This window comes from Cryptomeria japonica, chromosome 8 (genome assembly GCF_030272615.1).
Source record: "Cryptomeria japonica chromosome 8, Sugi_1.0, whole genome shotgun sequence".
Classification (NCBI taxonomy): Eukaryota; Viridiplantae; Streptophyta; class Pinopsida; order Cupressales; family Cupressaceae; genus Cryptomeria; species Cryptomeria japonica.
Window position 1 is genome coordinate 540,551,661 of NC_081412.1, and position 23,591 is coordinate 540,575,251.

The window sequence follows — 23,591 nt, forward strand, 5'->3', positions numbered from 1 at the left end:
TCAAAAACACAGTGCAAGTTATTCCAGTAATCTTAGTAATGTTTGCTAAATTGCTAAATAGAATATTAAAGCTATACTGGTTATGAACTTTACTGTCTAGATCTGCTTTTTTATTAGAAGGCATAGCATGTTAAGTTTTGAGAAGTGACTGCTGAACAAAACTATTTGGTTAAACACACTAACTGGCTATCTACAAATTCGTTGCAGAGAATCATATAACCTTCGGAAACAGCTATAAGATAAATTCAAAACCCCCTGTTACCGCAGTACCCCCTCAGCTTTAGATGTGGATACTGTCACTCCAAGACTAAAATTTCTATGCTGTATTATCTAGAAATTTTTATCAAGAAAATTTAGCAAGAATTATATCAATACAAATATTTTGTACAAAATCAGACATTTTCTATCAGACATTTTGACCCTTTGAGGACATGGGATATGGGGCTTACAGAAAATGAGTTTTTCATTATTGTTACAGTTAAAAGCTAAAAGTAAAAGTCTATAATTGTAATCATCTTGATACTCATATTTTGAACAAAATTTAGAAAGTTTCCTGAAGTTTTCTAATTGTAAGACCTTTAAAACTTTGGAGAGCCTCAACCCCTCTCACTTCTCACCTGCGAGAATCCTGGAAACTTTTAACTTAATAACTAAACCTGCAAGCATTTTAATAGACAACGAGTTTGTCCATTTGGCTTATTATTATAAATCTAGGTTATTCAGTCTGCCCATCTCTTTTGGAATAGTCCAGTAGTCACTATTTTATCTTAAAGTTAAAATCACTTTCTAGTACCAGAAAAAATTAATTGAAATTGGTATACTACAAAATACTATCTCCTGAAGAAGCATAAATAACGAAAAGCATACGCAAGAAAATGAGTCTTCCTCGCAGCAAAGAAATATTCTTACTTGGCATCATCAACGTCTTCCACAACCAGATTTAGTCCCCGCTTAACTGTGACCCAGTTGCTTTTCGAATCCTGTTGTAGATAAATATCAGACAAATTAAAATTTGCAAAGCCACCACAATAGTTTCAACGGGAAAAGTGACAAATTAAAATCATAATATTTCTTTATATTCAAAAAGTAAATCATTAGTACTAAGAAATATAACAATATTAGAAAAATGGAAACAAAAATTGCATGTTTCTTTACACAAGTATCAGAACTAAACTGTAGAGCTGTTAAATATATGAACTGCATTCGTTATGAAATCCTGCATAACTATAAGAAACCAAACCTGTTTCTTAAATAAACCACTCTTTTCCAAGTTAATCAGTGTTGCCATGTGCTCAAAACCATAGCTATGCAGCAGCTCTCTCCTACAATCGTAAACAATTAAGATTTTTTAAAAATTTGCAATTCTCATACATAAAGACATAAATCAAAAAGAAAACAAAAAAATGTACACCAATAATTCATGAATTTCGAAAAATGGCAATCAACATGTATATAACTTTGAAATTCCCTTCCCCAAATCGATACCATGATATTTACAAATACATACAAATATCATTATCTCAATGTTTTGCACCTCCAAAATGTGTTTGCTGTTTAGCATCATGATTCACATCATTTGAAAGGAATATCAATTTAAAAATAGAAACCTAAGAACCAATTGCACAAAGGAATCCACACTCGCAATCACATTAAGCAAAAAAAAATTCATAATATATGAACACCCAAGCATTCAGGTTATCCAATATTCGATCATTTGGCAAACAGGTCACAAATGCATAGTTGTTAGTCATCAACAATTTTTAATAAATAACAGGATTCCGTGTTCCTTCAATGGTTCGTGTCATTCAATTAAACGGAGTGAGAAGGTTCTGATCATCTGCAACCAGTACACAAGTTTCCGATCAAGACGACTCGGACCTGGTTGATCTCCTTATTCCCATCCTAGTCATAATTCCACATCCATAGAGGGGAACCAATGGTCATATTATTCCTTGACCCAAGATGGATTCTATTCTTAATTTATAGCAGGTCAAAATAGAGGGTTCGAGAGAAGCTGGATCAACTTATAATTTCCTTGTACAAGACAATCCTTGTGCCAAGATGTGGCCTAGGACTAGTTGTATATAACTTGTTGGATATAGACCTGGGCTGGTTACACATCCCTTGTCCAAGATCGATCCTTGTCCTGAGTTGTACCTCAAGGCTGGTTGAATATTCCTTGCCCAAGATTGACCAGCTCAAGCATTGAGAGATATTTTGCTGTGATGAATAAGCCCTATTGACTACCACATTGATTAAGATTAACTTTACATATTTTGTTTTGAACTGGAACTGAAGACATGGCTGATTTGAGATCAATTGTAGCAACCCCTTATGGCAATGAACATCAAGGATGCCAGTCTTTGAGTGTGGTTTGATTATAATCTTCCATGGGTTCAATTTTTGACGTGAGCATTTATATACAAGTGACATAGACATAAAAGACTAGTTATCTTACATTTTTTGTGTGTTTGTATTTCATGGGACGGTTTCTAAACAATACATTTGACCTAGAAGACTTTGATGGTACAGATGCAATATCAAGAAGGGCCTAGGTCACTAATATATTACCTTTCGTGAAAGTTGTGAAGAAACAATGTTGTTACCAATTTTTTTCATTACACTGATTCAAATTACAGCATAATGATATACAAAAACTCTATAAACCTATTCAAAACATAGGGGCACAATGGACAAGATACTCGAATTTTCGAAATTAAATCTTACAAGCATGTGAGCAGCTGTTAGTATTCATGGATGACATTGACAGATTATGGTAAAAAAACACAATTTAGACCTACTTAGATACGTAAAATGCCTTTAAATTTAAATTTAAGAATCCAAAATGTTATAGGGAAACATCAACAGAATACTATATTAATCACAAAGCCTATTTACAAATTACATAATAAACATGAACAGCATCATAAGACCAAAATCATAGATTAAAAACAGAAAGTGTAGATTATTCTCACTAGCATTTATAATGTGTAACATCTGCAAAAGGGATAAGAGAGAGTGCAGATTATTCTCACTAGAATAAGGGATGGATCTGTGTAAATGTCACATAATTTTACCCAATGGTTATCTCTGGGATCTTCTGTAATCATATTTTATATTAATATAATTTCATGCTTATCAAGTGAAAAGTCTCAGTTGGATGTTGTACTGCCAAGATGCAAAAAGGAAAGGCCATTCAAATGAAATTTGAATCATGGAATGTTAGGCCACAAAGTCCCACATATGAAGAGATGTTCAAGCAGATAATGGAAAGGGAAATCCTTCTAGGTTGTTCTCCACGAAAAAAGTGAAGCTATACACTTATTGTGGTAGAAAAGTGATGTAGAGGGTATGGGATGTTCAATCACTTTCTTTGGTTTTTGCTCAATAAGGGTCTCCACTAGATGTCACCCAATGGACCAATGTCCTTAACCTTCCCACGGTTATTAGAGCCTGCCCTAGATCCTTCCCAAGGACCTCTCCACTCAGGACAACTCACAATTGACAAGGAGTCTCCTACCCCTTAGGTTCCAACCCTTCAACCAAAGACACCTAACAACCCCACACCCCAACCAACAGGATCTTTACTCACAAGGTGGAATTTGGCCTATGTGAATGTTTACACGTGTTATATGGCATTTGCATAGATCTTGACCTCTCAGATGGGTGTTTATTAGCCTTTTGTAACATTTCCCCTTTTAGACCTAGGAAGTAGGGCTACAAGCAATTAGCCCCCCATTCTTAGTTTTCTTGATTTGTCTCACAACCTACCTAAACAACCCCTTGAATAAATTTGATATTTAGATACCCTTTTGGGCCTTCTACAAGATTCCAAGCTTTTGCATCTGGGTTTTGAGTACGGATGGTCAAACCCTACTGACCCTATTTTGCCTCTTCTAGCCGGTATTGGGGTTTAGGCTCTCAAAAGCTTCACCAGTCATAAAGGAATGAAAGAATGACACTTGTCAAGGGTCTGCACCTATCCAAGGGTCCTTCTCATGCCTAGTCTGACCATCCACCAATCTGTTGTTCAGGGTTTCTACCTTCTTTTCCTACTGCTCAGGCTTGCCACATGACCGATGTCAAGCCTAGGGCATCATCTTAGGAAAGTCAAATGACACTTCCTGTCTTCACAGCCACCAGGAACAGTTAATATACATGCCAAATCAACATACTCCCGGGTTTCAGGGCAATCCCATTGAGAGATGTTGATTTGTGCCACTGTTTGCATCCAAACCCTTGGTTTGAGGGTTTTACCAGGCCAGTGGGATGGAAAATACTCTTTCTCCCAAACCTGAATGTTTCAAGACCTCAGACCAACTCCAAATGATCGGTGAATCTCCGCTACAACTTGTCAGATGCTTAACTCATGCCCACCATTCACAAGGAATCATGCAAGAACAAGAAACTCAAGGAAAATGCAGAAAATCTCAGTAATTGTTTTGTTTGAAGACAAGAATTTCATTCAAAATCATCTCTCCAACTTCTCTAACTGGAAGGCATCATTCCTCCAAGCTTATATCACGCCAAGGAACTCCTCCAACTGCCTCAACGCATACAAGCAACCAACCAACCGTTGGAGTAACCACATTTTGAAAATGTTGCAAAAAAAGTTGCTTGACAACAATTGCAACTTTTGACAACTTTTTACAAATTGATCTTGCCTTCACACCAAAGGTCAAGAATGAACATACTACACATTGTAGACCCCTAAACAACAAAAAAAATCTATAGAATGCCCATACAAGGCCTTTGACCAAGTTGACACACTTTGGGGCCTTAGAGCTTATTACATTGCCTAGGCCTAATCAATAGGCCTTCAACACACACATTGCACCTTCTATTCCTAAGCATAAACATGAATCAAAATGATGTAGACACATGCAAAAATGAAGTAGACACATGTCCTAGTGCTCCTGCACCAAAAAGCCTCACCATATAACAGTGTGCAGAAGAAATTGTTGTAGAAACCACAAGTTAATTAGGAGGATTGACATTATGTATGAAACCTAGGGAGGTATCACAGTGATGCATCAAATACATGGCTAATTTGATTACATGTCAGGTAAACATCTCCAACTCTTATTTGATTTTCTTCTTGCAAACTTCATGGTTCACAAAGTCTAACCAGAGAAAGCATGTTGGGATCAAATCTATGGCAGGATGATTCATAGTTCAGCCACATAAAGGCGGGACAGGTTCCTGGCATTAAATAGATGGTTCAACACAAACTACATGCTTAACTCAGAAGTTATGAAAGATAAGAGGATCAGATCATTCGTGTGAGGAAGCTTGTCCCAAAAGAATGCATTTCAAAATCTGAAAAAATGTAATTAGACTATCTGAAGTTTTAAAACCTGGTGAAAGAAATTGGGAATTCTGCTGATCACAGAATTAATCTAAAATGTAATTCTCAGCAAAAAGCTGAAGGAGATCACAGCAAAGCTGAATGAGGTCAAAGCAAAGCTAAGATTTTAGAATAAAGAGGTCTTCAAACATAAAAGGTTCCTTGTATCTGAAATCAATCAAATTAACACAAAGATCCAGCAGCAGGGCTCCAGTTAAAAGCTGGCTAAAAGGTTGTGGAGAACATGGCTGAGAACCTCTGTCCAATGACTCCAATCACAATAGCACCAAAAAAATGAAAGAGAAACAATAATTATATCTATGGCCTTGGCCACCATGTAAACTGTCACTTGTTAGGAAAAAAAAAAGGAACTCAAAGCACAATCTGGTTAATGACCTCCTCTGTCACTACTTTCACTCTCAGCTAGCCAGTTTTAGTTAAGCTATTGAAAGAACTGCTTGGTGACCAGCAACGATGATGCTCAACTTGGTGGATGTACTTTTTTAACAAAGAAGCAGCCAGTGAATGAATTAGAATTATCCAGAGAGAACATAATGGCCATTGCCCACCAGCTAAATTAATTGGAAATTTGGAGCCACTATGAGATAGCATTATTAATTAATTATTTCCACTGATATACAAAAACATAATTTGAGGAATGTTGACTTTGCAGTTCAACAAAGAAAAACTTTAGAAAAGCTAACCTAATATTGGAAGTGTCCTCTTACCTTAAATAATCAAAATGTTTTTTTGGTAGGCCACCATTTGTGATGGAAAACAAAACAAGCAACCGCAAAACACTAAGAAAGGGCTCCTGTTTATGAATCATCTCCTCAATGTACTCAAAACATCTGCATCAACCGTAGTACACTATTATGACCTTTAATTATCCAAAAATTGATTTATTAAATAATTGATGTGATTTGAAATTCCTAGAACAAAACAAAAATGGATAAAATTTAGTGTATGACCATCATTTACTACTAGACAAAAAAATACATTTGAAATTTAAAAAGAATCAAAAATACTAAATGACATTGGAAAACAGAAAGGTTGGGGTATCATAGACAAGAAAATAAATTCTGAAGATAACATGTAAATGATATTGAAAAAACTCTCAATTTCATTAACCCTTTCTGCCCTTTCCCCTTTGTCCCACTTGCGGGAGTAATGCTAGTCATTTGCTAGGGGTTACAGAGTAAGTTCTAATGAATTATGAATATATTCCTTCTTTGAGCACCCATAAAGTTGCGAACTTTCAACTTCACATTTGTCCATTTCAAGATATCAAATATGCAATCTAACTTAAGCATATAGACATATCATGTTTTACTAGAAAATGTTTGATCTTTTACTGATAGTATACCCATCCCAGATGGACCTTCAAATTATCATATTATTTTATCATTCCATGTTTCTGTTTTTTAAGTCTCCTCCCTGCTTACAGGATCCTATAAATTAGCTATCCATTTAAAAGGAAGAAGAGTTTAGAATCCTAGAAGCCATACAGAGAACACTTTCCAAAAGAAAGATGAACTTGGCATCAGTACAAAAGAAATAAGGTCAACTTCACTTATTGCATTTCAAATCAAAAACTTATGGTTAAGAAAGAAAAGTGTGTCCGGCACATCATTTGACTTAAAACTAAAATAAAAAATTTCAAAGAACATAAAATATCAATTAATCTTACATGTCATAACTCTGACCCTCCACAAGTGTCTGCTCAATGCTAAGCTGACCTAGGAAAGTTGGCTTTGTAGTGAATGTGGACAGATGCTGAGCAAGATGTGTGTGTCTCTGCAATGAAAAAGTGACTACAATTACGACATACGGAATTATAGAAGTCAGAAGCCTTAGAAGAAGACCAAATACAGAAATAAAAACATTAAGTTGAATTCAAGAGAAGAAAATACCGTCATTTCTGGAAGAGAACTCAGTTTCTTCACAAAATCCTTTAATTCTGATACTGTTTGACTCTGCACATCCAGAAAATCACTTATTGTTCTACCTTAGATAATAACTGAATATGATAGCAATAATGAAGTACAAGGAAAAGGAACCAGATATTGACTCGACATAGCCTTCATTTTTTCAGCTAAATAGGCAATAAAAACAATCAAATCAAAAGCGATAGGACTACAAAGGAACAGAAACAAAGTACATATCCGTTGATTTTACAGAAATCCTTAAAGAACATCGCTAAATTATGCTACCAAGTAGAGGGAATTCAGACCAGCTACACATAATTTTATCCAGAAAAGCTTTTACAAGATATCTTCCTGCTAAAGTCTTCAATCCAAAATGTCCATAACTTGGCTTCAAAAATTCTACTGAATCATGTAAGTTCCCCCAAGAGGCTTCTCCAAGTTTGCATTAATAGCCTTATAGCTTTGAACCTTTGGTCTTCATCATAGCAGTGAAAAACCTCCAAATTCGAAAAGAAAAAAGGATTTTCTTTCCTGATTTTTTGTCATCCGAACATATTTTAGTTTTTTATCCTCATTTTGGTGTTTTATAAGAATGGCCACCATGATTTTCATAATGGGTATAGCATGAGGCTTTTGGAATAAATGAAGGCCATAGGAACCTTCGAAGGTGTTGCCCTATTTTTGGCACCCTCATTTTCAAAACTTCATTTTATTCATTAAATGGCTAATCCAAGTTCCAAAGATCTTTGACGTCTTCCCATATTGCTATTATTTCACTTGAGTGCCTTTTAAGTCTTTCAAGACTTGGTCATTTTGTCCAAATCGGCCTTTAAGGCAGTTTCAAAACTACTTACTGTCAAGCCCTAACAGGGTTCTTACAACCTGCCTTTGTCTTCATAGTATTCATTAAGAGCTTTCAAAGTTTCAAGTCTTCCAAACTTCAGTCAAATGATTGGTTTTCGCAACCTCTTCAAGAGCCGACAAGGTTCTCACAACCTTGTCAGCCTTCGACACCAAACCAAGAACTTCAAATATCCCAGTTGAAGGAAAGATGAAAAGAAAAATATTCAAAGCCCAAAGAATCTTTTTTGTGAGTTGTGACAACTCTTTCGGGAGCCAACATGGTTCTCACAACCTTGTCAATGGCTGACATATAACTCGCAACCTCAACTTTAATTCAAATTTCTAAAAGATTGTGAAGGAAAAAGAAAAGAAATCAACAAAGGAAAAGAAAGGAGAAAGAAAAAAAATAAAGTGGAGACCAACTAAGGTTTTGAAACCTTTGTCAAACTCCAACAAGGTTTTGAGAACCAACCAAAGTCCCCACTCTCTATTCCAAAAGACAATTTTGAAAAGTTGGCACCAGTGGAGGCTATCTACCCAACATTAATTGTTGTCAGATCCAAGGTAGATGAATTAATGCCTAAGTATATTAAGAGAAAAGCAACCAAATTATATCATTCTAAGGCATTTGCAACAAGAATTAAGGGTTTTGAGAGCATGAAGAGCAAAATTGTGGCAAAGGATTAACAGCAGCGAAGGCAGAATTTCTTCTTGGAGTTGTTATCAAAAGTGGTAAAATTGGTAAGTGCACTTACCCGATACTCCAGCAATTACTCTTGTTGTTCATTTCGAGTAATTTTCAAACAATTCTCAAAGCAAAAGTCAAGTAGCCTAGCCATTTGTCAAAAAAAATTCCCCAAACCATAGTATAGGAGTTTGAACTAAAATTCAGGAAATATGAAGTATAAATATTTGGGATATGAAAACCTGTCTGGTTGAGACAGAATGTTGCCAGAAATTGGCAACACTAGACTAGAGCATATCAATTTGACAGATTTCTAGGAAAGGATAAACAGAGAAAATAGAGCCCCACCTACTCAAAGGCTTGTTGAAAGTGGCATGTTGGAAGTAGCTGCCTTTACTGTGGCTATGTGATGTACAAACCTTGTCCTCGAGCACATAAACCATTGTAACCCAGACACCAGAGAGATAAGAATCAACGGTAACAACTTGCTCATCACCTTAGATAGGCCAACTATCAATGGATGTTTCACATTGTCTGAGAGGGAAGTCTATGCAGATTTTGACTTCGCCACATCACAAGGTCAATTCAATGAGAAGAAGGGCCACTACAAGAACATAATTGGTAGGGAATGGTTTGCAATTCCCAATAGGGGCAAATCTCAATTGCCTAAAGACTTAAATAAATCTCACTTCAAAGATGAAATCTCAGATATTATTATATTATCGCATACAATGAAAGGCAATATGGATGCCTATGAGTTTGAGAATTGGATGCTTTTCTTTGTCCAAAACATTTGTGTTGGACACCAATATCTAGATTGGGCCTTCATAATCAGTGATAAGCTGCACTACATGTTTTCCCATTTTGCTTTCAATAAGTTCTTCTATATGTCCACTTACCTCTTTTATGCTTTGGCATGCACTAGACCATGGCCAAGACTTCGGTCTGTTGAGGATTTTGATGATCAAATTCAGATATACAACTATTACCTTGACTTGCAATTAAAAAGAAGCTACCACAAGTTCAGGAGAGTGAATGATGTATTCATCATGAGGCTGGTTAGGGAATTGCAAGGGCATTTGGGCCAATGTAATGTCGCCTACTGGGAGGCTGCCAATTCCCAATGATTAACATACATCACTATGCATTATTATGTCTTAAACCAGATTATTATAATTAAGGAACAATTAGAATTCATAATACATTTAACAGTTACTATACTTAAGCCCCAATCCTTACTTCTTTCCTAATCCTCAACCCTAACAAAGGATGGGGAATTACTTGTCATAGGGCGCTTGGAAACCAGTCTACAAGTAGCTTCCCTCAAGGTTTCAAGTCTCCATCCATATCCCATCTTGGGCTTACCTATCTTGTGAGGTATTACTCCACCTCTCCCTAACAAAACCAACCTATCCTCATGAGGGGCAATAGCGAATGATTAAGGAATGGGCTATGAGTACACTAACTTCTAATGTATTATGAATGCATATGAAATTAAGTATGATTGTCATACATATTGCAGTCTATATTAATATTACTATTAAATTGTAAATAAGAACATTATCAGGTTTCATATATTAAGCATACATATTAAGCACATCCCCATGCACACCACCAAGAACAAGGATGTTACTGCCTGTAACTTGATAACAGTTCCGATTTGATCTGATCAATGGAGATGTCACTTGAGGCTTTTGATTCTTTTCCTTTGTATCTCTCAATCTGAGGGAGAGGTCACACCTTTTCATCATGTATGTGTTGTGCAAATCGCACACCCATCCCCGTCTTGGACAAGGACCCCCCAGTTTGTGCCTTTCTGTCCTTGCGGAAGAGGAAGAGGATATGAAGGGTCAAGTGCTGCTAAAACCAAATTCGGCCTCTAGGGCCATATTGCGAACTTAAAACTCCCCAATTCTCGCAAAGTCACCTAAATGTGAAGAAAGAGTTAAAGCCTGCAATGACGTTGAAGTGTCGATTTTCACCAGGGGATATAGGAGAGGTAAAAGAATGCAAAGTGTCAAAAACTGACAAAACTCCTCCAAATCCTGAAATTCGCACTAAGGAGGAAATTACATGAGGTTTTAAAGTTTACAGAATGGATGAAAATAGCGATTTTCGCCAGTCAAAGGGTAATTGCGAGAGGGTAATCCTCCCTAAACCCCGAAAATGGCATTATAAGGTAAAAGTGCAAAGTTTGCAAAGCACTCTAAAGTGCCGAAATTAGCAAAGTGGGTCAAAACCCCGAAAATCACAATATAAGGGATAAGTTTTAAAAAGTGTAAACTTGACAATCCTCCTCCAAACGCCGAAGTTGGCAATCCTCCTCCAAATGTCGAAGTTGGCAATCCTCCCCCAAAATCCCGAAGTTTGCAAAAGTGCCCAAAATCCCGAAGTTTGCAAAACACTCCAAAATCCCGAAGTTTGCAAAAGTGCCCAAAATCCCGAAGTTTGCAAAACACTCCAAAATCCCGAAGTTTGCAAAAGTGCCCAAAATCCCAAAGTTTGCAAAAGTGCCCAAAATCCCGAAGTTTGCAAAACACTCCAAAATCCCGAAGTTTGCAAAAGTGCCCAAAATCCCGAAAGTTTGCAAAACACTCCAAAATCCCGAAGTTTGCAAAAGTGCCCAAAATCCCGAAGTTTGCAAAAGTGCCCAAAATCCCAAAGTTTGCAAAAGTGCCCAAAATCCCAAAGTTTGCAAAACACTCCAAAATCCCGAAGTTTGCAAAACACTCCAAAATCCCAAAGTTTGCAAAAGTGCCCAAAATCACGAAATTCACCATAAAGGGGTGAAAATGTCAAAGTTTGCAAAAGTGCCCAAAATCTCGAAATTCACCACAAAGGGGTGCCCAAAATCCCGAAAGTTTGCAAAACACTCCAAAATCCCAAAGTTTGCAAAACACTCCAAAATCCCGAAGTTTGCAAAAGTGCCCAAAATCCCAAAGTTTGCAAAAGTGCCCAAAATCCCGAAGTTTGCAAAACACTCCAAAATCCCGAAGATTGCAGAAGTGCCCAAAATCACAAAATTCACCATAAAGGGGTGAAAATGTCAAAGTTTTTAAAGTTTGCAAAAGTGCCCAAAATCCCGAAATTCACCATAAAGGGGTGAAAATGTCAAAGTTTTTAAAGTTTCCAAAAGTGCCCAAAATCCTGAAATTCACAATAAAGGGGTGAAAATGTCAGAGTTTTTAATGTTTGCAAAAGTGCCCAAAATCCCGAAATTCGCCATAAAGGGGCGAAAATGTTAAAGTTTTAAAAACCTTGCAATTGCTCTCAAACCCCCCGAAAATGTGAAAATAAAATAGTAAGGCGTTAACTTAAAGTTTGTCGAAGTGCCATTTAGGCCGAATTTCGAAAACGTCTAAGTATGAACTTTTTTTTAAAACTTTTCGAACGCCCCTCTTGCCCGAAATTGCCAGGAACAACTAAATTCACGGAAGGAGTAAAAGCGTTAAAACTTGGGAAATATTCAAATCACCCTCCAAGCGTTAAATTTAATGTTTGTTAAATTAATTTTAATTTTTCAAATTAATTTATTAAAATGGGATTAATGGTTTGCAGGTTGCAGGACGCCATCGCAGCGAACCAGGCGAAGGTCTAAAATGCAAATCGAAGAGGGATCGCAACCAAGGCCAAGCACTGGAAGCTAAAGGAGAACAGATGCAGTGCAGGATCAAAGCGATGAAGCATTGGGAAGCATGCCATCTGGGCAAAAAATTAAAGTTCACCACCAAAGACCGAAGAACACTCTGAATGCAACAATCATGCATTCTCAAGAAAAGTACACAACTAGATTTAACTCCAGAAGTTCAGTTTTTAAAAAATTGAAACTGTTTTATTATAAAACTGCCTGTGGGTCCCGCGCAAGATATTTTTGTGGACAGTTATGTCCAACTTCCAAAATGACCGAATTAAAGCCAAATAGTGGCAGGTAGTTGGAATTGTGGTTGATTGGATAACTGAGAATTGATTGGGCATGCGTTAAGGCTGCCAGCTTTTGGATGGTAGGTTGCAGCCCTTGGATGCAGTCAATCCTAGCCTCTGATTCAATATTGTAAAAACTATAAAAGGCAGAGGTCTTTCTTTTGTAAAGGGTTAGAGATTTTTGTTAAATAGTTAGACTCCGGTGAGAGAGTTAGATTTTAGAAATTAGAATAGGTTAGATCTTAGCAATAGCATAGGGATGTTGCAGAAATTGTTGTAATAGGCAGCTGAAATGAATATATAGACATTGATTTGGTGTTTATTGTCTTGTTTTCATCCTGTTTGCATGGTTTCTTTCAGCATTTTAGATAGATCTTTCTGTTTTGGGTGTGCAGGTATTTGATAGATTCACGCTCATACCATTGAAGATATACTGATTGTGTATCCTTTTGTATGGTTAACCTGAGCCTTTGATTGTGCTTAGTTCAATTGCAGGTGTCCATCTGAGCTGCGCCAGAATTGGGTGCTTAGCCGTGCGTTTGCAGTCTGAAAATCTTCCAAGTCCCCTTGAAGATTGCACCGTTCCTGCAAGGTTGTGAGCTATTCTGGCCAAGCAAGAATTGGTTATGTTGAATCTGTCTACCCGCATACCCGTGTTGTTAGTTTTAGATCTCCTATCCCTTCCCTTTTGATTTTATTTCGTAGTCTGAGAATCACAACAGACCACCTTGTTGCAAAAGGTAAGACCTCTTGTGCTCCCAGCAAATCACATCGATCACTGAGTAATCCCACAGTCAAGACCTGACAATCAAAACCTTGAGGTCGTCCCCTTTGATCAACAAAACCAGCATTACGGATTTCCTTATCTCAAGAGAGGATAGGACACTCAGCGAGTACATTCTATTCTGCGTTGGCCGGATGGAGTCGTAGCAATGCGATTTCAGATACGTCAACAGTATGCCCTTTGGCAAGAGACACACCCTTTGACCATTAGCACCCTTTGAAAGAGTGCAACTCTTCATTATTTCTGCCCTTTGAAAGGGACACAACCTTTCACAATCAGATCTACTCTTTTGATTCCCAAATTATCCCCCCTTCAAATGAGTTCTCTTCTCCCTTTTTATACCTCATATTTGAGGGAGTCACAACTTATCATTTCAAGCCTTTTGACCCTTCATTAATTTTAGTTATATTCTTTTATATTTTAATTTTATTTCTATTTTTATTCTTTTGTATTTTAAATTTTTTATTATTATTTATTATTAAAATATATTTCAAAATGGGGCATTATAGCCAAAGGATTTCAACTGAGGCCATTCAACTAAAAACCAATAGGGAAGTCATTTTATTCAGTTTCAGAGGTTCAGCTCCATCAGAGTAGGAGGCTATGATGGGCTCCCCCATAAGTTGCCCAACTATGCAAAAGATAAATTTGTTTTGATTGAATATTTACACATTGCAAAAGTTAATAAGAGATGTGTAGAGAGAAAAAAAGAAAGAATCCAATTCACCATAGGACTTGGATACAATTTATGCAAATCCCAATCAGATGCTCTCAACATTGAGAGAGGCATTGCTAAATACACCGCCTCCACTATGACATGAGATTTCCATTTGATAGTAAGGACTTTATAAAGAACAATTTGCAACTTGGTCCCAAGTTTAATCATGTTCCTCATATGGAAGACTATTCAACATATTGCTCAAATAGTTAGGGAATTAGAAAAAGAAATTGGATGAGAATATCTCTAAGGCAGATTGTTACATTTAGATTGGGGTGGGATATTGATGCTATTGACAATGATGAGTCTGACTTGGTGGATTTTGTTGATGTGTTTTTTATGTCACTATGCAACACAGAATAAAATACTAAGTATTCTATCCTCTCTTGAACAAAGACCTCTCGGATGCTAAAGTATGTGAAAAAAACAAGACGACTCCAAGGTTCCGATAGTCAGGTCTTGACTTTATATTGCAGATAGACTCAGTGATATATGATGTCATATTTCTGGAATCACAAGGGCACTTACGTTGAACATGAATGTTGTTGGAACATGAAGACTTACTTGAATAGGGTTTAAGGGGTCTAATCTAATTTCTAGAATGTAAGAGACTATGAATGACTTAGTGAAACTCAACCATTCTTTGCTTCGCCATGCAAAGAACAACTAGGCAAAGGTGGTGCGATCTTCTAAGGAAAGCTAATGATGTTCAAATCACTCCTAACTATCATCAACACCATCAAAGTGATGCATATCAATGGGTGAGTAGCAATCAAAGTTGAGCTTATATAAAGAGTTTAGTTGACCACACAAAGTATTTGGCAATCAACAAATTACAAGTAGTATGAACATGCAAATTTCACCATTAATCATCCACAATAACTTCCATCCATCTAATCAACATTAAACAAATTAGAAGTACAGACCATGCAAAATGTTGAATCAACACATGAAATTTACCATATCTTCAATGAAAATAATATGCTTCTTGCAACAAAGTCTTAACAACAATCTCCTTTTCTCCTACTCTACTCTAGCTAATTGTTATCTAATGTCGATTCTCTACTCACTATTAACCTTTCAAATGAGAGGTTTTAGCCATATATAGAGGCCTCTTTACAATGAATGGCTCAGATTGATTGTCAAATCAATAGCTGAGATCTTACAAAATAAAACAATAATTAGGGTTTGCTACAACAAACTTCCTTTTGGCCAATAAAATAATTAAAATGAATTAGACACATGTCCATCTTGATTTCTAACCAATGAGGGTTGAGGTTAGGTACATAAAACAATATTTGATAAATTGTCATGTGTCACGTGCTCCACTCTTGAATGAATCAAGTTCATTGAACTTGGACAAGTTGACCGCTTTGATCATCACAAGTGTTTGGTTGACTGCTCTTAACCTTGATTATAGTATCGATGATTGGTCTTCCATGCTTGCTGCTGAAATATTTTCTCCTAAGCTCATCATCCTTGAATGTCTGGATCATGTCCTTGTATTGGTGAATTCTTCTCACGCCTTTGAGGTGTTCCTCCCCTTTCCTTGATGTCATCTTAACGTCCTTATCATCCTTATCCTGAATTTATAGACCTGATCCTGATGGAGTCTTTCATGATGTTGATCTACCTCTTTGTGTATCTTTGTAAAGTTCTCCCAATGCATCAAACCTTTGAAGCGAATTTTCTGAGTTTGTTTGATGCAAACTTGCTGAGGCTCTTCTTTTGATGCGAATTAGGAAGAGCAATTTTCAGTTTAATTTGAACTTGTTTTGAAATGATATCACCTTCCTCCTTCATCTTATATGCTTTAATCCCAATAATCGCACCTCTTCATTGCTAAACACAGCCAACTTGAATGTTTTATTAAAATTTGAATTTGTTTACCACTCAACAATTAAGCCGACCTTCTTCATATTCAAATAAACATTTGTTTGTGATGAAATTCACCTCATTTTGATCTTTTCCAGCCGACTTCATCCTTTCTACAAAAAATTTTATTTGTTTTGCCTTTAAAATTCACCTTCCTCATTTGTGAGGGTAAATTTGCATCATGTCTCTTCTTCGATTTGTTTGGAAGGCAAATTTGAATTCCTTGATTCCCAGCGGCTAGCTTGAATTTCTTTAAGTGGGGTAATTTTGCCTTTGTCTTCCACATTTTAGAGGGTTGACTTTCTCTACCTTCCACGTTTTAGAGGGTTGACATTCTTGCCTTCCACATTTACCTAGCTTGATCCACACCTACTTCCATGTTTACTTAAGTTGATGCGCACCCCTTCCACGTTTGCTTAAGTTGATGTGCACCCCTTCCACGTTTTGGAGGGTTAAAATTTTACTAAGGGGATTTTATTCCTTAGAAGGATGACTTCACTTCCTTGTTTACCTAGCTTAATCTACACCCAACTTCCATGTTTTGGGAGGTTAAATTTGCACAAGGTAATTTTCCCCCTTGGGAGATTGATTTTTTCTTCCTCATTAGCCTAAGTTATTGCGCACCCCCTTCATCTAAATTTGATTTCATAGGGCGATTTCTTTGGGGTTAATTTCTTCTTCCTTGTTTTCTTAAGTTGTCGTGCACCCCCTTCCTTGTTTGCTAAGGTTGTCGCGCACCCGCTTCCACTTTTTTGGAGGTTAATTTTTTATAAGGCAATTAAAGTTCCTTGTTTTTGGAGGAAGTTTTTTGATCGCTCATGTTTGAAAACTTCCTTATTTTTTAGCCTTTGTGATTTCCACTTAATTTCCACTTCCTTGACTTTTGAGGAAGTTTGATTTGGGTAATTTGAAAGTTCCATGTTTTTTAAGGAAGACTTCCACATTTTGGAGGGTTGCACTTCCTTGTTTTGGAGGTTGATGTGAACTTAGACTTGAAATCTTCTATGTTTGTGGAGGTAAATTCGCACCCGCTTGTGGTTGATTGACTTCTTGACAACCTTGGCAATTCTTGCAACATATTGACATTATTGAGAACTTCTTACAACCTCAAGCAATTTTGCAACGTGACCTCAACCTGACATCTCTTACTCGCTAGCAAAGGTTAACAACTAAAGAAACTACTACCAAAATGCCTAACTAAAGCACCTAATCTAAGCAAAAAAGTGGGGGTCCCCATTTGCAATGGGGCAATGTGTGAAAACATCACAACAGATCCCATCTACACCACCCACATTCAAATGCAACCTATAGTCCCAATAAATTGGAGCCTGAGAGAACATAAAAACAAGGACTGTTGTGGTTTTGAAAAGAACTCAGATTTGATTAGCAAAGAATAAAGTTGAGGCTTCAAAGGCAAGGCTCAAAAGAGGGCAGAAGATAGGAGGACAAGCCAATCCTAGTCAAGTGGGAGCTTCATCATCCACAGCGCCAACTCCTACACAACAAATTGTTGCACCAGGAGGGAGTGGAGAAGGAGAAGAGCCACCAGAGAAAAGGAAAAGTCCAGAGAAAACTTGTGGAGATGGCCCATTGAAGAATACTAGTGTAGAAGAACAAGTGGAAAAAGAAAACAATAAAGAAGCTAAGAAAGATGATGACAAAGGGAAAGAGAAACAAATAGAAGAAATAAATGTTGATTTCACCAGCCCATTGCCAAGCTCGTCCCAAAATGTGCATGATAGAGCTACTCAAAAGAGTAAGACCCCTCCTTCCTTCCATTTCAATTTGCAAAATGTAGCGAAGACTCCTCCATTGAAGAGAGCTCTTCATTTTTCATCTCCTGATTCTTCATCTCAAGTTGTTGGTACTACTTCCTGTCCATCATGGTTGGAGAATACATTGTCTAGGAAGAGGAAAACTGTACCTGTGAGTTTACGAATTGATGACATTGTGGGACAATTGTTGCAAAGGTCCCCAAAGCCCAAAAGGTTAAAGACTACCTCAAGGCTAATGGAGGATAGTAGTTCTGGGAACTTATATGTAGAAATTGCCCAATTTTTTGTCCAAAAAGAACCCAGTCAAGCTAAAACAGCTGACAACAATATGATGAAGGTGGATTTCGGGCCCCCAAGTAGAGATGGGGATGTCCATAATTTCCAGGTGACTGCCTCCAAGCCAGTGGAAAGAATTGAAAGAGATACGCAAGATACAGATGAACTCAAGCATGTTGTCAAAGTGCTTACAAGTTGCCTAAAGTCATTGATTGATACCTCACCCCAACCTATAGATCAGGCAAGTTCTTTTGAACCCAACTCTGCAGCTGGCAAAGAAATGGTCAGCAAAGTACAAAAGGATAGTTTTCATGGTAGAACCGCACAAAAGCGGGTGAAGGATTTGAGGGCCAAGGGACCCCATTTATTGATCAGTTGAGAAATGTCTATGATAAATTGATATTGTTGAGGACTGATGTACAAAACTAGACGAGGCTATATGGCTACAAATAGATCAAGAGCTTAAAGAAATTGTAGATATGGACTTAGACAAAGCTGTGATAGAGCAAATCATTCAGAATGTGAATGGTACCAGGTGTGTGATGTGGAGAGAAAGTATAAAACGGAAAGATTATTTTCTCAAGTAGAACATCAAAGAACAAGGTAAGTTGTTGAGCGAATGTAACCATATGCAGGATGACATTATTAAAGAATTCACAAATATAGGATGTCAGATTAAGAAGAAAGACAATGCTGGTGATGCCACTGCGAATGAGCTGAAAGAAGAATTTCTTGTGGTTATTGATGCTTTTTCAAACAAACAAGCTTTCAACAAGGATAATCTGAAGAAGTTGGCAAGGATTGATTCAACATTAGCTTGGTATGACAATCACCCAACCAACTTCACTACCAAAATGGATAGCATCTGTGATAATAAAGGCCTCTGGAAGCTCAGGACCAAGAATGTAGGTATTCCTCAGCATGCAGAGATTCTAGCAGTGATACAAGCTTTGAAAGATTGCAAGGCACATGCAGCGGCAGCACAATAGATCCCAGTGGACAGGGCAAACATGGGCCCACAGGATCAGTCACCTCAACAATAATCGCTTCTCTCTTTTTGAGCTTTTTAGTTTATAAAGTTCATTTGTGTTAAACCAATGAATCTGTTTAAAGAATGAATTTAAAGGCTCCTTTGACAGTTACACTTTGAAAAACTATAAATATGTAATGGAAGGACATTTTAGGGATCTGAAATTTTGATCCCCATTGCATTGTACTACAAGAGTGAGACTCGACCAAAGAAGGAACAATAAAAATTTTGCTCACTTCTGAAAGAATTCATTTTGTCTGTGTGTGTATGAAGTTGAATGTGATGCTTTGATCTTTATTTATAAGTCTGTGAGCTTTGGGTAAACATCTGGATATTGCATTTCTATGTAAATGTGATATCCAATTGCATAAAATTCATTTCCTTTCATGGTGTAGTGAAATTCACATTCAAATTTATATATCTTTCACTGGTGTTTCAATCTTTGTGTTGATATACTTTGTGATTTTCATTTCATTAATAAGTCTTTCAATTTCAGAACTCATGTGTTGGGTATATAGTTTAAAATCTTCTTGCATTGAATCTATTGATTGCATTTGTTTATGGCTATGGAAAAATGTTAGTTTTCTTTTCCAATTTTCTGGTTGAAAATATACCCTATTCTTTAAATTTAAAAATAAAAAAATGGATCGTAAAAGGGAGCTGTACCTTCATAAAATTCAAAGGGAAGCTAATCAATAACTTACCCAACAGTTTGTTACTTAGTTGCCTCCATCGGCATAATAGAGTCATAATATTAAATTATTTGAGGAGACAAATCTGTTAACCAACAGAAGGCCTATTCGTAGCATTGACAATTTTACAACCCAAGATAGGCAAATTACAACCAAAAAAGAAGGCAATAAATAGTCTCAATTCACCATTAAGGAAAGTATCATGAAAAAACACAATAAACAGGAAATGAAACCATTCACAGACTCACATGATCAATCAGGCCCACCAGATCATCTACCCCTGCAAGATTAAGTTGGCTTCCACAGATTAAGTGGATTTAACAGGATTCATGAGGCCCATAGAGTTAATGAAGAAAACAGAAAAATTACTGGAGAATATGCGTGTATGATGGGCATGCAACTGACCTCAACTTGAAGCAACCACAAGCTTTAAGAACACAGGCAAACTAAGAGAAAGAGAAGATTGTCCCATAAGTGAAAAAACGAATGCATATAAAAAATTTAAAATACATATCCTTGGGAGTTCATTTTTTATATCAATCATTTCTCTCACTAATGTACACATTAGCAAGAAGTTTGGAGCAAGTTTCAAGAAATTTTAAGCAAGACTATCTCACTATGTTTTTACATAAAAGTATGACAATTTCTATTGTCTTCTGTGTGTCATCATTATGAGGTGTATTCTAGCTTATCTCAATCTAATTTTCTGTTTAATATATAATTTTCATATAAGGAATGAATTTACAAACTTTAGAACAGCCGTAGGCAGGTACATAAGTCCTGTACTGACAAAATCCACTCAATGATTAGGGAGTAAGGTGTAGTTTTTATTTCCGATAGCACACAAGGAACAAGGGGTGGTTCCAATTATTGTTTTCTTATAGCCATTTCATAGTTACAGTATTATACTGAGCGAAGCACTGTGTAGTTACACAATTAAGGCAAGCAACTTGTTGGAATTTAATGTTTATCAGTATTACTAATGGTTGGCCTTGGAAAGAATTGTTAATACTGTAGAAATGGCAAATGATTAGTTGTATAAATTAGTTAAAAAAAGCATCCAAGTTAATCAAGATGAATTTTTCACTTATTCTATCAAAGTTTCTTGATTTTTCAATTTATTTTTGTGCATTGATTTAATTTACAGTGCCATCAGAATAAGCCAAGGGTTGGCTGCAGAGAACAATAGGGGATAGATAGGCAAAGATCAGTTGAGGGGGGAAATGGTGTTGGAAGAAGATAAGGTCTGACATCATTCAACTTACATGCATCCATAAAATGTGGCTGCTTAACTTTATGGGACAGGACCCATTATGCAAGCAATTATCACAAACCCAGCACATTAAAAATATAACATTCTAACTAAAGCACTAACAAAATTCAAGGCCATACAAGATAAAATAATAATCACAATATTTGTACATATAATTTGAATAGTGATTTGATCCCAAAATGAGCAGAGTCACTACTTACAGTAGTTGTCACTTCTGTGTAATCCTGCCTCATAGTTGTTGCTTTTTGGCGTAAAACCTTAATGTACAAGCGATACAAAGGAAAGAGCATACATCAGACCTCTGGAAGATGCATACCCGGATATTGTACTATGAAAAATAAGAAGAGAAAATATTTGAAAATAATAAATAGGACTAAGAAACAAACCTGCCCAACAACTCCAAAATTCAGATCACGAATTTCTCTATATAATTTATCACTGCAACACAGGAACCAGAACAACATCTACAGTTAGCTTGCAATAAAGAAGTATGAAAGAATATAAAATTGAAAAACTTACTCGTTCAACCTTATATCTCCTACAGTCTGTCAATTCCAATTTGAAAAGGGAACTCATTTCAACTCTCCCATGAATGGGTTGAAGGGGGTAAATTTCCTATTTCAAAAAATGATAAAGAAATGGCATTCTTTCTTAGCACCCCCTAGTCCTTGACAATGAGTCTTACTGATGGCTTGTATGAAAACCAGTGTCCTTGTCTACAACAAACCACCCAAAAAGAAACACATTGTGCTCACTCATTACAGAATGCTATAAATGAAGCTGTGAAATGCATGAATTCCCTAAATAAATCAATGGCAAATTCACTATGATAATCTCCAATCCACATTAGAGCAGAGATTCCAGGAAATGGGAACAACAACAGGTGTCCCATTTTTCAGAAAGAGAATACAATAACTCAGAGTCCCAAAATATTGTATGTATGTATGTATGTATGATATTTATGTACATATATGCATGCATGCATACATGTAAATGCACATATGTGAATAAAAATGACTAGTCAAGTGTTTGGTCTTCTTTATGAATATGACTTCCTGGAAACTTGCCAGGTAATAGTGCATTGCAATATTGTCTCGAATTGTGATTAACATTAATCCACCATTGTCCAATTCTTCACACTGATGCAAATCCAGTTTTCCTCGTATTATAACAATTTTGCTGGACTATATTCTTGCTTTGAAACTTAAGAGTTAAGACATCTTTCCAAAAAAAAAATTGTAAGAGAAATTTAAAATCCAGTCATTCTCACAACTGACACAAAACTTGCATGAAGAAGCCCACCTAAGGCACAAAACTCCTAGTACAGAGAATGTCTTAGCAACATTGCAATTACTTGTCAAAATGCAATGCTAGAGTATTCCCCTTCTCCAGATGACTGAAACCCATTTCCTGGTATGGAGCATATATTTATAGAATTATGTGCAAACCATGTAATTCTTCCTTACTTGAACATCCTATTGTCCATTTCCTGGGAACAAAACCATCTCCACCAAGATAGAAACATCGTTGTTTGCCCCTACATTGATTTTTCTTTGAAAATGTTGTTATTAAATTCCTTTGTGGTTACTGATGTGGACGAATGCAAATGTGTAGCCTGGGAACTTTAGTGAGTTTAGGGAATTTTCCGTTGCCCAATTGGTCAAGCCATCTAAAAAGTAGAATAGTGCTTCTAGTTAAGATGAATCCAACACTTTTTACTTTCACTACTCAAATCTTATTTTTCCTAAACTCCCAAAATGTTGAAACACTCAATTCCAGTCTTGTGAAATCAAATAAGTCATGTTTGTGCCCTTTGGAAATTATCTGAGTTGCCTTACCCAACTCATCCACTCAAATACTAATTCCTCAAAAAAACTCAGTGTCTGGCAGCAATACTAAAATTTGACCTTTTTCTAAGCCTTTTTCCAGGCCAAGGCACAACTCTGGTTAATTGATCCAACAATCATAATGTTCGGTGGAGGTTACAATTTGAGCTACCTTTCTTCACCACCACTCAACTCTAGTGACAAGTCCATTTTGACCATGTTACTCCAACTCCAACAATAGAAACTTGGACTTTGTGATTTTTCCTCTCTCCCCCTTGAGAACAATAGATTCCAAAGAAAATCATCTAATTTGGTCATTTCATTATTCCTTCCATTTTGAAGATTGGAGCATTGAAGGACGGAAACTCTTGGTGTTGGAGATCCATGGTACGAAAACCCTCTTGGCCTTCCATAGTTGGATTTGGGGATGAAAACTCTCATCTCCATTTGAGGCGATTCTATTCAAGGATCACACTTGGGCTTACAGATTGAAGTCATTTTCAACTTGCAATAATGTTGCTATGGTGACTTGAAGCCATTTTCAACTTGTTACAGTGTTGCTGCAGTGATTTATTGAATATTTCAGCTTGTGGAAGTTTGGATTAAGTAATGCTTGCA

At 36.6% G+C, this 23,591-nt stretch overlaps 1 protein-coding gene across 3 annotated transcripts in view; it reads right to left on the minus strand.

Annotated features, from left to right (window-relative positions):
• Nucleotides 1–23,591, minus strand: part of LOC131051920 (vacuolar protein-sorting-associated protein 33 homolog) — a 208,623-nt gene that overhangs the window by 72,649 nt on the left and 112,383 nt on the right. For all 3 annotated transcript variants that reach the window (XM_057986520.2, XM_057986519.2, XM_057986518.2), the window contains 7 exons: nt 21,534–21,585; nt 21,348–21,404; nt 7,261–7,323; nt 7,038–7,144; nt 6,076–6,198; nt 1,241–1,322; nt 910–980 (listed from right to left, as the gene is read on the minus strand). In XM_057986520.2, coding sequence (XP_057842503.1) covers nt 910–980; nt 1,241–1,322; nt 6,076–6,198; nt 7,038–7,144; nt 7,261–7,323; nt 21,348–21,404; nt 21,534–21,585 — 555 coding nt within the window. The remainder of the gene's footprint in view (nt 1–909; nt 981–1,240; nt 1,323–6,075; nt 6,199–7,037; nt 7,145–7,260; nt 7,324–21,347; nt 21,405–21,533; nt 21,586–23,591) is intronic.